A 14,601-nucleotide genomic window follows, 5' to 3' on the forward strand; every position below is an offset into this window, starting at 1 on the left:
CTCCTGGTGCGCCCTTCTGCATGACGCTCCAACATCTCTATCCGGGTCCAGTGCCATCTGTAGTGAGGTCTCCAGTTGATCAGTCTTAGGCGCCAGTTCATGCAAATGGCCCTCTAACGAGCAAGTTTTATCTGCTAGTTTGCGATGGTACCCATGAAGTAGGGTGAGATCAATTGCCATCCTATCGATCTTACCCTCCAGCGAGGTCCGAGTCTGGTCCAGGGAAGTGCCTATCCGCTCCACAGCCTCCAGCACTTTGTCCAATTTGTGACTGTCATCATGCAGGGCCTCAGTCCTCGGTGCCTGTAGCTTAGCTCTTGTCACAGAGCAAAGGCAGCCCATCTCTGCCGTCGCAGGGTCCAAGAGGGCAGCGTGCATTGATGTAGGTGCCACAGTCACAGTTGTCGGCAAGGCACAGCTCGATCGGGGCAAAAGGGGGGTCTGCTTGCATGCGCAGTGTGGGGGGAGAAAGGCGCAGCAGCACGAGCAGCACCCCCCTGCCACAGCCGGAATCACAGGGGTCTTGTTGTGTAATTACCCCAGTGCGTGGATTTAGCTGCAATCCGTGGCTCCCATAGAGCTGGGTTAGTCGCAAGGGGAATTAGCAAAGTGGAGTGGACTGCGTATCCTTAGGACTCAGCCCGCCATGTTCTCACTTGGGCCGCCGGGGTGGGAGTAGCTTTAATGGTTGCCAGGACCAGACAGGCCGCCGCCACAAGGCCCCCGTCCCGCCCCAACCGCTCTCCACCCCTGCACCGCTCAGCTCACCACAGTCAGCCGCTCCTCCTCTCGTCCCCATATGCGCTTCTGCAAGGCGCCAGTCTGGTCACGCCTCACGTGTGAAGGTCCCTCGGGTCAGGCCGCACTCCTCACAGCACCTCACAGAATGGCGGCGTCCTTGCCGCTTCCCCCATCTTCATGAATGGTACGGCCGGTTCCCAGCAGACTCCACTCATCCACACATCAGCGTGTAGGAGCCCATCAGCTGCCTGGCATCGTATTAAAGACTGATTACCAGGGTGTCATCCCGGAGCTTCGTTAGTTTGCACCCACTATTTTGGCTAACAAGCAGACGCCCCTACAAATTCTACTTTTATATCCAGGCCAATATTAAAATATATATTAAAAGTCCGCCAGATGGCCTTCCAAAGATGGTTTTTTGTTGTTGCCGATTTATGCACTTCATAGAATCCAGGGATTACCAAAGGGTTCATGAGCCACGTTTCTAGAACAGAAAGTATGTCAGCATTCAAAGAAGCCGACTGGCAGAGTCGACCTTAAATGTGAACAGCCCAGCGACATTCCAAGAGATGATTTGTAAGCAACGATTCCTTTCTGGTGCTCAGTACCCGACGCTAGGAGCAGTGATGGGAACTAAAGAATAAGGCAGATGGTAGCCATGCCCAACCTGACCGACTACATTTGTCGTAAAGTTCTGGGGAGACTCGCCTGGTTACATCTGACGACATCAAATAAGATAGTGATATGCGCATGTTGTTACTAGGCAGAGTAGGTTTAAATGACCTCACTCCTTTTAAAACGCTGTAAATTTGAACTTGTGGATCTGGTCAGACATGAGGTTTCTTCTGTGTAGGAGGGGGTATTTGAAGGCCCTTATTTTAGAAATCACTGTGCCCTATTCCTCCAGAGTCGGTTTGTTGCTCAAAATTTGTTCAGCCTACTGAGCCGTTCGAAGGGACATTATTATTGACCCTGTCATTACTAAGCTCTGGCAGAAATCTAAATGCAATGCTCAGAATATCTTCTGAATTTATGTGAACTGGCTTTGGGAGTGCCGTAAAGAGTCTCAGGAAATTAGAGCGGCTTCTATTTGATATTGCAGAGTAAGTACCAGCTTGATGGAAGCTGACTGGGCAGCCTGTTTGCTGGACAGCTTGAGGTAGTTTATATGAATGTCTTTAAGTTGCTAAGTGTAGGAAGTTGGCTCTGTATATACTATCTCAAAGTGAGAGATAGTGTGCACAGAGTCCAGGGGTTCCCCTTAGAGGTTGATAGAGGCAAAATTATATAATTCTAATGCTCTATTGTTTGTGGTAGTGTGGTTGAGCAATAGGCTTATCAGAGGGTAGTGTTAAGCATTTGTTGTACACACACAAGCAATAAATGAGGAACACACACTCAGACTTAACTCCTGGCCAATAGTTTTTAAATAGGAAAATAAATGTTCTTAATTTATTTTAGAACCACAAGATTCAAGGTTTGAAGTAAATACATAAAATGCAAGGTACTCCACATAGGTAAGTAAAGAACTTTGAATTAAAGCAGTAATATACACAGAATAGGTTAAAATGGCAATAAGCTATTTTAAAAGTGGACACAGCGCAAAAATCAACAGTTCCTGGGGGAGGTAAGTAAGGCTACGTTTCTGAGGTAAATAAAGCACTTACAAGTTCAGTCTCCTGGGCATAGGCAGCCCACCATTGGGGGTTCAAGGCAACCCCAAAGTCACTGCACCAGCAACACAGGGCCGGTCAGGTGCAGAGGTCAAAGGAGGGCCCAAAACACATAGGCGCCTATGGAGAACAGGGGTGCTCCGATTCCGGTCTTCTGGCAGGTAAGTACCCGCGTCCTCGGGGAGCAGACCAGGGGGGTTTTGTAGAGCACTGGAGGGGGGAGTGGAGGAAGGGGAGACACAAACAGGCACACAAAACACACCCTCAGCGGCACAGGGGCGTCTGGGTGCAGTGTGCAAAGTTGGCGTCGGGTTTGCTATAGAAAGCAATGGAGGGACCTATGGGTTACTTAGGCGATGCAGGCAGGGCATGGGGGGGGGGGGGGGGGGGGGACACTTCATCAGGCCAACCACCGACTGGGCTAGGCAGAGGGCCGCCTGATGGTCACTCCTACACTGGAGTTTGGTTCCTCTCGGGCCTGGGGGCTGCGGGTGCAATGCTGGGTCCAGGCGTCGGGTTCCTTGTTACCAGGCAGTCGCGGTCAGGGAGAGCCTCTGGATCCTCTCTGCAGACGTCTCTGTGGGGGTGCAGGGGGGTAGTCTCAGGTTACTCACAAGGTCGCAGTCGCCTGGAGTCCTCTCTGCAGTGTTGGTTCTCTGGAGCTCGAGCCGGGGGCATCGGGTGCAGAGTGTGAAGTCTCACTCTTCCAGCGGGAAGAGTGAGTTCTTTAAAAAGTTGTTTCTTTGTTGCTAAGATGTTGCTGTTGGTGAACAGTGCCGCTGTTCTCTGGAGTTTCTTGGTCCTTCGGTTTCAGGGCAGTCCTCTGAGTCCTCAGAGGTCGCTGGTCCCTGTCGGATGCGTCACTGTGCAGGTTCTTTGAGTCTGGAGACAGGCCAGTAGGGCTGGGGCCAAGTCAGTCGTCGTCGCCGTTGTCTCTGCAGGGCTTTCAGGTCAGCAGTCCTTTGTGTAAGTTGCAGGAATCTGACTTCCTGGGTTCTGGGTCACCCCTAAATACTGAATTTAGGGGTGTATTTAGGTCAGGAGGGCAGTAGCCAATGGCTACTGTCCTGGAGGGTGGCTACACCCTCTTTGTGCCTCCTCCCTGAGGGGAGGGATGCACATCCATAATCCTATTGGGGGAATCCTCCAAACTCATGATGGAGGATTTCTAAAGGTGGGGGTCACCTCAGCACAGGACACCTTAGGGGCTGTCCTGACTGGTGGGTGACTCCTCCTTGTTTTTCTCATTATCCTCTCCTGCCCTGCCGCCAAATGTAGGGGCTGTGGCCGGAGTGGCGGACATCTCCACTAGCTGGGACGCCCTCGGGTGCTCTAACAAAGGGCATGGGTCTTTGAGGCTCTCCGCCTGCAGGGGGAGGTGAAAAGCACCTCCACCCAGTACAGGCTTTGTTCCTGGCCACAGAGTGACAAAGGCACTCTCCCCAAGTGGCCAGAAACTCGTCTGGTTGTGGCAGGTTGGCAGAGACTGGTCAGCCTAGCACTAGGAGTCGGACTGGTATTCAGGGGGCATCTCTAAGATGCCCTCTGGGTGCATTTTACAATAAATTCCACACTGGCATCAGTGTGCATTTATTATGCTGAGAAGTTTGATACCAAACTTTCCAGAATTCAGTGTAGCCATTATGGAACTGTGGAGTTCGTGTTTGACAAACTCCCAGACCATATACTCTTTATGGCTACCATGCACTTACAATGTCTAAGGTTTTGCTTAGACACTGTAGGAGCATAGTGCTCATGCACATATGCCCTCACCTGTGGTATGGTGCACCTCGTCTTAGGGCTATAAGGCATGCTAGAGGGTTAACTTACATATGCCACAGGCAGTGTGAGGTGGGCATGGCACTCTGAGGGGAGTGTCATGTCGACTTAGTCATTTTCTCCCCACCAGCACACACTAGCTGTGAGGCAGTGTGCATGCGCTGGGTAAGGGGTCCCCAGGGTGGCATAAGACATGCTGCAGCCCTTAGAGACCTTCCCTGGCATTAGGGCCCTTGGTACCAGGGGTACCATTTACAAGGGACTTATCTGGGTGCCAGAGCTGTGTCAATTGTGGGAACAAAGGTACAGTTTAGGGAAAGAACACTGGTGCTGGGGCCTGGTTAGCAGGGTCCCAGCACACTTTCAATCATAACTGGCAACAACAAAAGGCAAAAAGTCACGGTGTAACCATGCCAAGGAGGCATATCCTAATACTAAGTATTGGGCCGCACTGCACTATTGTTGCTGGTGCCCATGAATGATGGATCCAACAAGTTAAGGACTCCGGCTCTTAGAAATTTACTCCAGGACAGGCAGACTTAGACGGTGAAAGCTGGAGGATATCGGGTTGTTCTCCAGCAGCGAGTGCGTTTTTAAGTTGTCGTGGCTTGATTACTTATGGGCCTGGGCAATACTGGGTTCTAAAGGGGTAATATCCATATTGTGTTCCCTAACACGAGCTGACTCCGAGCTACTTGCACTTGATGTTAACTGGGTATCAAGTAAGACAGGTGTATTCTGATGGCCCGGGCCTTCTTACCACTCTTCCTATCCTTAAAAATAGGATAAGCATTAACTGCATTACGGACTGCCATGTTTTATCTCTTTGGGTTCTGTGCTTGCAGTTGTTCTTTTGTAGCTTTATTTCTGGCCCTTTTTAATTTATTTTTGGTCTCCTTGAAAGTACTTGCCACCTTTGGGATTTCGAGATGGTGTTAAGTTATGTGTCCATGGTCTGGTAAGGCTCAATAGGAGCATGCTGAACCATAACTAAGGTCTCAATGGGGGTTTAGCACCAGGAGAGTAAGAGTGGTCAACTGTTGCAACCTGCAAAGGTACAGGTCGCAAGGGCAGAGTTGACATTACTGGATCCCGGCTCTCCAAAGAAGCATTGGTAGCAGACTCGGAATGCACGTTTGGTGGGGCTGCTGATGGAGGTTTGGACAGATGCTGCTTGGAAATAGTTGCTGCGGGGACCACTAGCTTCAAATCTGATATCATGGAGATCAGTACTTCAGGCAAAGTTGAAAGTTTATCCCCTATCAGAAAGCAGGCGCATGTCAATTTGCCAGGTCTAGCTGTATTGGTGCAGGTGCTAAGGCCTCTGTGTTCCACAGCAATAGGTTTAGCCTCTATTTGGGTAATGGAGCTAGCTAGAGCTTGTATCAGTATAGCTGTTCATCTAACTTATCTGATTGTCAGGTAAGAGCAGTTGTGGCAACCAATGTCGCATTAATCAATGCAAGTACATTACTCTTGCTGCAAGTGGGTTGGGAGGGTTGGTGACTCTGTCCTCGATTGACAAGTTAAAGAGGCCATATAACTGAGATCTTGAGCGGGATATGAGTGGGCATATTCCTGGGATATGCTGTTTTGCACCTATCCTTCCGCAGTTGATGGCGGTAGTTGTGTCCTGTGTAGGGGGATTCGACCCTGATGCACCCCTAACGAGGCCAGTTGGGTCCACTTGTTCCGCCAATGCTGGCCAACCAGTGGTAGCACCCTCTCGCTGGGGGCAGCCCCCTTGTTCCCCGATTTTAAAGCGCGGGGTCCTTGGATCGAGTAAATCACCTGTGACTGAAAGGCATGTCCATTTCCCCGCGGGATGTGGATCAACATAAGAGGAGACCGGGAGTATCGGATCTACTATTATTGTCCCAGATGTAAAACAGCCGTTCCTCAGAATTAGATGCAGATTCAAATCAGGGATCGGCTACCACACTCTCTGCTCTGGTTGTAAATGATAGCTCTATTATTGTGTTGCCCTCTGGCTGTATAGCGCCGTTGTTTATTTGGTCCAGGAACCTCGGTGTAAACTTGGTTACCTTTGAGTTACTTAGGATAGCTGGAGGGCAAGCAGATTGTGTCTGCAATGCCAAATTTAAAGGGGGAGCCGAATTTTTCATGAAGAAGTCCAATATTGATGTTGATGCTAGCTCTGTGTTTTTAGAATTAAGGTGAGCAACCACCCCTAGTCTATCATACAACATGATGGCCAAGAGCATAGAAATACCACTGTAACAGGTAAGCTAGACTACCTAGAAAAAGGCCCAACACTCTGCCAGCTGCGTCCAGGCCTCAATATGCTAGTTGTGTTGTAAGGCATGGCTCTCTTCGCAACCCTCCTAACCCCGATCTCCCAGGAACAGAGTACTTAAGGAAAATGAAGAGGAGTGTACCATTACCTACAGCTTTACCTCTTGTAGAGTTTCTCTTTAGCTGACAGCCCCTGCAAGTAAATTCATCAATTATGGATACTTGCATCATAGAGGCCTGAGGGCAGACAAGCTATGTCTGATGGTGGGATGCCAATATCCCAGTATCATAGGATTCTTCTTGACTTAGTTTCCCTACAACAGGATATTTTGATTGTTAATCACCACTGAAAGACTCAGATTTATCAAACCCACACAGAAAGTGACAAGCTAACAGACGTAGACTTACTCATAGAAACTTTCTTTCTCTGCTTCCCAGTTAGGCTACCCTGACAGCCTATTCGTAGAGGATTACCATTCTCCCACTCCCTTCTTCGAAGCTAACCGGCAACCTCAATAACTCTGTCTCACACCTTCTGTTCCCAGATTCCTTTCCTGACCACTATATGCCTTAGGCTTACTATCCATTATGAACTATTACAACAATCTGCTATGTTAGAAATTTGGAGAAGGTCTTTCTGTTGATAATGCTCTTTCCTCATTTGTTCTCCATCCTTTTTTTCACCCACTCCCACAGATTTAATGGCTGCATTAAGCATTTTACAAACACCCAACATAACATCTATGTACCACTTTTCTTGCCCTCAAAAATAGAAACAACACAGTTGATAGAAGAGGAAAAGGAGAGTGGCCACTATCTTACCTTTTCAAAGGTAGCCAGAAGAACATGTGACTGACCGGTGTGCCCTACAACAGACAGAAATGCTTGGGTTTAGAAAGATGTTTGCTAAATAAGGTGTAACATACAGAGGAAACAGACGGTCACCACTTGACATGAGAATCTGGCCCCAGATATGCACCTTCCTAAAGATATCCTTTCCAAACTAGGTCACTTTGTACATGCACATCCTAAATGTTGTACGGTTTGATTTTGAGAGGGGCCACAGCAATGCAGAATATCATGAATCAGCTCTCACACTCATGCATGCGTCCGAGTGCTCAAGGAGGTACATGAATGAAAATCATACTAAGAAATTGAGGGCTAAAACAAAAGTACAAAAACACAAAATCTTGTAGTTAGTGTTTGAACAATTAGTTCTTTTGAAAAAAAAAAAAAAAAAAACACAACAAGAATACCTATGCAGAGCACAAAACTGTATGTAAAACTCATTCCCCACCATTCATCTCACAGGAAGTTAATTTAAACCCAGCATCCGCCTCCTTCAGGCAGTGACATTATTGCATTTTTCAGGAACCTAAAAAAGTAGCTAGATACATAGTCCTCATTTCCCAACACTCTTCTCTTTAGGTAGTGACATCACAGGTTTCCCACCTGGAATTTGTTGCATACTCCCTTCAGTAAACTCCCCACAGCATCCTACTGCCAGGCTTTCCTGCTAAGGGCAGACATAGATAATGGTGTCACATGTTTAGGCCTACTATTTTCCAGAAAGGGCCTCCGGCTAGAACCACTGCAACCAAAGGAAAAACAAACATGGCAACCTCATCATGTGCTGTGCCCAGCACCCCCGTACTACCCATTCCCACAATCACATCCAGACCTAACCACAAAAACACTCACATTGCATGATCATAAAACAGACTCCAACCTCATAAATATCCCACTAACCACTTCTTACCCTCAAACTACCAAACACACACTGCACCTCATGCTCATTAACACATGCTCTGCAGTACTCAACGCTCCAGACAGTGTAGACATCATCATCTACCACAAACTTGACCTACTGTTCATAACAGAAACATGGCTTATTCCGACATCCTTATAGATCATAGATGTCATTGTTTCCTCATGCCACAGCATCCAGAGCACGGACTGCTTACATAATAATAGAGGATGTCGCTCCATTTTCCATCCCTCCACTTGGTCCTACACCATAAGCAAGTAAGCAACAACTCATGGACCTAATTGCAGGCCACTTTTTACACTCCGCAACTCCGTTCCACCATCTTTAAATTCATATACAGGTTCATGGATGAAGGAACAGTAATTTCCATCATCATCCAAAAAATATGTGTATTACACTCAATGCAATAAAACATCCGCTCTCCACGACATCCTCATTCTCTACAACAGTCTCTGCACACTGCCATCTTCAATGTCTATTAATTAGGGATGCTTTGTGTAGTAAGTCTTACACAGGTAAGATGATGTTTCCTACAACTTCTACAGTGAAGCAGATCCCCACACCTTCACTGTCTTCCTCCAGTTTTCCTACTGTCTCCCCAACATTTTACAACACATAATATAACTAGAATCCTCCAGCCTTCAATGTCAACCTTCTATTACAACATTCTACAATGTACACTTAGCTTGAATAAGACCAAGGTCCTTCTTGTAACCACTAATTTCAGGAAGGCATATGACCCTTCGATGATTAATGAGGGTAAAAAAAGCGGATAGGTTATCACCCTTTCTTTCACACCATGTGGTGCCCATTCGTGTTACCACTGATTCAACACCTCTCATTCTCAAAATCTCACAGCCATTGGCGCACATTTCTATCTCCTCTGCTTCAAAAAGTAGAAGAACCTACTTGTACCAAGACTCAGGCACTTGTTATTTTCCAAAACTGCCAGGTGCATATCCCTTAATCTACGCTGCTCCCATAGGCTGTTTTTACACTTAGCACAAGACGCATTTCCTACCAAAAGTATTTTGACTATTTCTCAGCAGATTGTAACACAGTTTCACTGCCACCTGATCAAAGCCAGAATCAAATTAAAAAATTGCTGCTTGGCATACAAAGCAACACATTCATGCTCGGTCAGTCTTATAATCTTAGGAGGTTCAATCAGCTGCAGCAAACTACAGGGGCGTGAGGAGCCAAGTGCACCATAATAACAGTAATTTTTACTACCAAATTAATGTATTTGGTTCAGCAGTACATGGCGAGGGCGCAAGTTATAGTTATCTTAGGGAGCGAGTTATACTTACTTGAAATAACTAACTAGAACTGTTGACTTTCTCTGGTTTTGAAGAGTAAATACAGAACCTAACTATAACATCCCTGTAACCTGTTAATTTCTAGTTTTTTTTTTAACGTAAAGTAATTTTAATTACTATACATTAATCCAACCACGGCCATGCACTGCCTTTGGCTGTGTGCAGTGGATGTTGACTGCAGAGCTTGGCCTCTGGCAAGGCTCCGCATCCAAACCCCAATAAACACTCAATACTGTGCCACACACAGCTTTTGGAGAGAGGGAGAGGGAGAAAGATAGTTTTTTTTTTTAGTTTGAAGAATGACATACTTAGAATGAAATATTCCCAGACAAATTCAAAAGAAAGTTTGTTTGTTAATTAAAAAGAGTGAGATAACCTTTCAGTAAGTACCTTAAATACTTCAAGTTGAAGAGAAACTAGGGCAGGGAAATAACTACAGACACACCTAGACTGGAACCTTCAACCTTCAGTGTGAGGGTCTGAGACCTTAACCACGAGGCTAGAAGTGACTGTTTACTGTGCTTTGTCCAGATTTACCTATGATATTCAACCCACAGATTTTGATGGGAAAATACTTAATTGTTCCATTACTAGAAATGTTTAACAGTCAAATCACTCTAAGATAAACAGACACTCTAGCATTTAAACTTTCAACCTACTGAGTGACAGTCCAAGAGCTTTACTATGATGCAAGGGGTTTCCCTGGTTTGTTGTTCATCAAAAAGTAACTAGACGATTTGAATCAAACATATTACCAGTGTGACACTTTGAAGTTATTGGATGGAGAGACCTTTGCAATAACAATCTCTCTCTTCCATCCCTTTATGAGATGGAGGAGAGCGAGTGACAGGACCGTGGGGCATCCTGCGGGAGCCGTCATTGCACCCGCAAACAGGGAGCTGCTTGAAATAGCAGCTCCCTGCTTGCAGGAGCAATGTTTTCATCTGTTTCCCTGCATACATATTTGTGTGCAGGGAAACCGATAAAACCTCTGCTTTCTGCAAGCAGGAGGTGTTTGCCAGCCCTCACTTGCAGAAAGCAGAGTTAGGTTTGCTTTTGGTTGTGAGAGATTTCAGCAAGGCCCCCTGCCTATAATTCTATCTTTGCCCCGGGGAGGTGGAGGTCCCCAGGGCTGCAGGCGTGGGCCTGCACATTATTTTTCTGATCGCTCCGGGGAGGTAGTGGTCCCTGGGGCTAATAGAAGCCTTAAGAGGTGGGCCCCGTGCACTTCCCTCCTTCAGTGCCGTTGGGGACATCATTAAAACAAGCGTGGAGGCCCGTGCTTTTTTTTCTGAATTTTCACCAGATCCGCCACGCCTGATGGCGATTTTTTTGTAAGTGCTTTTCTCTGGGGGGGGGTCTACCAGAGCTAAGGGGTCAGTGTGTCCCTACTCTTCCCCCAGGGATGTGGAATTCCTATCGCCCGACGCCCGGGACATCTTGTTTGGGGTCAAGGGCAAGAAGTTTTTATGTTTACTTTGTCCTTGGGATAAGTAGGCCCAACCCTCTGCAGCACAAACCCTTTGGCTGCTTGTTTACAGAGAGTGGAACTCTCTGCAGTTGAGGTAATGTGTTTCCAAAAGATAATGCTGTTCGAACTTGTATTTATGGTTCATTAATTGAAAGCCTTCATTATTAGGGTGAGTGCTGTAAATAAATGTTTTAAGGTCACACTTCACTACTGACGTTATTTCCAGTACAAAAAAAAAAAAATGTGTATACACATGTTTGAAAAGTTTAGGCTATGAGGCTAAATATAATGCTCCCATAATGCTCTCTGATTAGATGCAAATGAAGTGTCATTTAGTAAAATGTGTTGATGCATGCTAGTATTTCCCAAAAATATTTCTAATGGAAAATCAGTGTAACCATTTTCAAAACGAATACAGGGAGTGCAGAATTATTAGGCAAGTTGTATTTTTGAGGATTAATTTTATTATTGAACAACAACCATGTTCTCAATGAACCCAAGAAACTCATTAATATCAAAGCTGAATATTTTTGGAAGTAGTTTTTAGTTTGTTTTTAGTTTTAGCTATGTTAGGGGGATATCTGTGTGTGCAGGTGACTATTACTGTGCATAATTATTAGGCAACTTAACAAAAAACAAATATATACCCATTTCAATTATTTATTATTACCAGTGAAACCAATATAACATCTCAACATTCACAAATATACATGTCTGACATTCAAAAACAAAACAAAAACAAATCAGTGACCAATATAGCCACCTTTCTTTGCAAGGACACTTAAAAGCCTGCCATCCATGGATTCTGTCAGTATTTTGATCTGTTCACCATCAACATTGCGTGCAGCAGCAACCACAGCCTCCCAGACACTGTTCAGAGAGGTGTACTGTTTTCCCTCCTTGTAAATCTCACATTTGATGATGGACCACAGGTTCTCAATGGGGTTCAGATCAGGTGAACAAGGAGGCCATGTCATTAGATTTCCTTCTTTTATACCCTTTCTTGCCAGCCACGCTGTGGAGTACTTGGACGCGTATGATGGAGCATTGTCCTGCATGAAAATCATGTTTTTCTTGAAGGATGCAGACTTCTTCCTGTACCACTGCTTGAAGAAGGTGTCTACCAGGAACTGGCAGTAGGACTGGGAGTTGAGCTTGACTCCATCCTCAACCCGAAAAGGCCCCACAAGCTCATCTTTGATGATACCAGCCCAAACCAGTACTCCACCTCCACCTTGCTGGCGTCTGAGTCGGACTGGAGCTCTCTGCCCTTTACCAATCTAGCCACGGGCCCATCCATCTGGCCCATCAAGACTCACTCTCATTTCATCAGTCCATAAAACCTTAGAAAATCAGTCTTGAGATATTTCTTGGCCCAGTCTTGACGTTTCAGCTTGTGTGTCTTGTTCAGTGGTGGTCGTCTTTCAGCCTTTCTTACCTTGGCCATGTCTCTGAGTATTGCACACCTTGTGCTTTTGGGCACTCTAGTGATGTTGCAGCTCTGAAATATGGCCAAACTGGTGGCAAGTGGCATCGTGGCAGCTGCACGCTTGACTTTTCTCAGTTCATGGGCAGTTATTTTGCGCCTTGGTTTTTCCACACGCTTCTTGCGACCCTGTTGACTGTTTTGAATGAAACGCTTGATTGTTCGATGATCACGCTTCAGAAGCTTTGCAATTTTAAGAGTGCTGCATCCCTCTGCAAGATATCTCACTATTTTTGACTTTTCTGAGCCTGTCAAGTCCTTCTTTTGACCCATTTTGCCAAAGGAAAGGAAGTTGCCTAATAATTATGCACACCTGATATAGGGTGTTGATGTCATTAGACCACACCCCTTCTCATTACAGAGATGCACATCACCTAATATGCTTAATTGGTAGTAGGCTTTCGAGCCTATACAGCTTGGAGTAAGACAACATGCATAAAGAGGATGATGTGGTCAAAATACTCATTTGCCTAATAATTCTGCACTCCCTGTATGGGAAGCATGAAAATAAACAAACACTGACAAAGCCAACTGATCTGACATATTTTTATAAGTCTTTTAGTTTCATCAATGCCGGTCTTGTTTTGACATGGCTTTTGTAACACTTTATTGTTGTGGGAGCTACCAGGCCCTCAACATTGTAACAAACACTGGCAAAAAAAAGCACACGTTGCCACCAGTGGCATAACAAAGGCCCCGCAGCCGCCCTCCAGGGGGCCCCTTCAGCACAGCACCTGCCCTGAGTGAGTCTGGAGAGGGGGCTCCTCTATGTTCTTTGCAAAGGGGCACCCTCCAGTTTCGTTACGTCACTGATTGCCACTGTATTTCCTGACACTGAACAAAACTACTTTGTGTGCCAATATGCTCCTTGTGGAAGAGCAGAATGCGATCATTAACAGTAAAGCCAGCCAAAAGAGAGAGAAATAGAAGTTTAATAAAAACAAAATAATTAGGGACCAAGACCCACATGTAGGTAGCTTTTTGCATGTCGCAAACAGCGACTTTCGCTGTTTGCGACGTGCAAAAAGCCCATTGCGATGCACAAACCCAGTTTTTGCGATTCGGTAACCTGGTTACCGAATCGCAAAACGGGTTGTCACAATTAGGAAGGGGTGTTCCCTTCCTAACTACGACTCGCAGTGCAATGTAGGATTGTTTTGTGACTGCGGGCGCAAACCATTTGCAGTTTGCACCCATTTCAAATGGGTGCTAACACTTTTGCAAAAGGGAAGGGGTCTCCATGGGACCCCTTCCCCATTGTGAATGTCACTGTAAACATTTTTTCAGAGCAGGCAGTGGTCCTGCGGACCACTGCCTGCTCTGAAAAAAAGAAACGAAAACGTTTCATTTTTCGTTTTTGTAATGCATCTTGTTTTCCTTTAAGGAAAACGGGCTGCATTACAAAAAAAAAAAAAAAAAAAAACTGCTTTATTGAAAAGCAGTCACAGACATGGTGGTCTGCTGTCTCCAGCATGCCACCATCCCTGTGAGGGCCGCTATTCGCAAGGGGGTTGCAAATTGCGACCCACCTCATGATTATTCATTAGGTGGGCATTTGCAAAGCCCTTGCGAATTACAGATGGTGTCAGGGACACCATCCTACATTCGGATTTGCGACTCGCAATTTGCGAGTCGTAATTCTGAACCTACCTACATGTGGCCCCAAATTCTTAAAGAAAGTCACAAAAGTGCGCCCATGGTATATGTCGTACCCCTATAAAATATTTGTGAACTGTATTTTAGCATGGGTAAATCCGCATGTGTAGATTTACTCATGTGAAAATCTATTGAGCATTTGCAAGTTCATTTTCCCTCCAGCCACTTTCTTCCCAACCCTGGAAGAAGTTCTAATTCTGCCATTGTCAGGAGTAAATGTCCAACCTTTCTTATTATGGGAAAATATTAGAGAGAAACTGGTGAAAATCTTTAAAACATGCAGATTAGTAGGTTTGCAGACTCAAAGGCATTCCAGCCCTGGAACTATTGCTTACTGCTTCCTCCAGCCCCAGTATGCAGATCTGCAGAAAGGTGGCAAAATAAGGAAATTGCTACAGTAGGGATTGAAATTGCAAGTATTCAAGCCCTACTATGGTAGTAGCCCTGGCATA

The 14,601-nt window shown here is 45.8% G+C and overlaps 1 protein-coding gene across 3 annotated transcripts in view; it reads right to left on the reverse strand.

Annotated features, from left to right (window-relative positions):
- RNF157 (ring finger protein 157) overlaps window positions 1–14,601 on the reverse strand; it is a 494,906-nt gene that overhangs the window by 341,086 nt on the left and 139,219 nt on the right. For all 3 annotated transcript variants that reach the window (XM_069200214.1, XM_069200215.1, XM_069200216.1), the window contains exon 7: window positions 7,272–7,315. In XM_069200214.1, the coding sequence (XP_069056315.1) occupies window positions 7,272–7,315 (44 nt within the window). The remainder of the gene's footprint in view (window positions 1–7,271; window positions 7,316–14,601) is intronic.

This window comes from Pleurodeles waltl, chromosome 7 (genome assembly GCF_031143425.1).
Source record: "Pleurodeles waltl isolate 20211129_DDA chromosome 7, aPleWal1.hap1.20221129, whole genome shotgun sequence".
Classification (NCBI taxonomy): Eukaryota; Metazoa; Chordata; class Amphibia; order Caudata; family Salamandridae; genus Pleurodeles; species Pleurodeles waltl.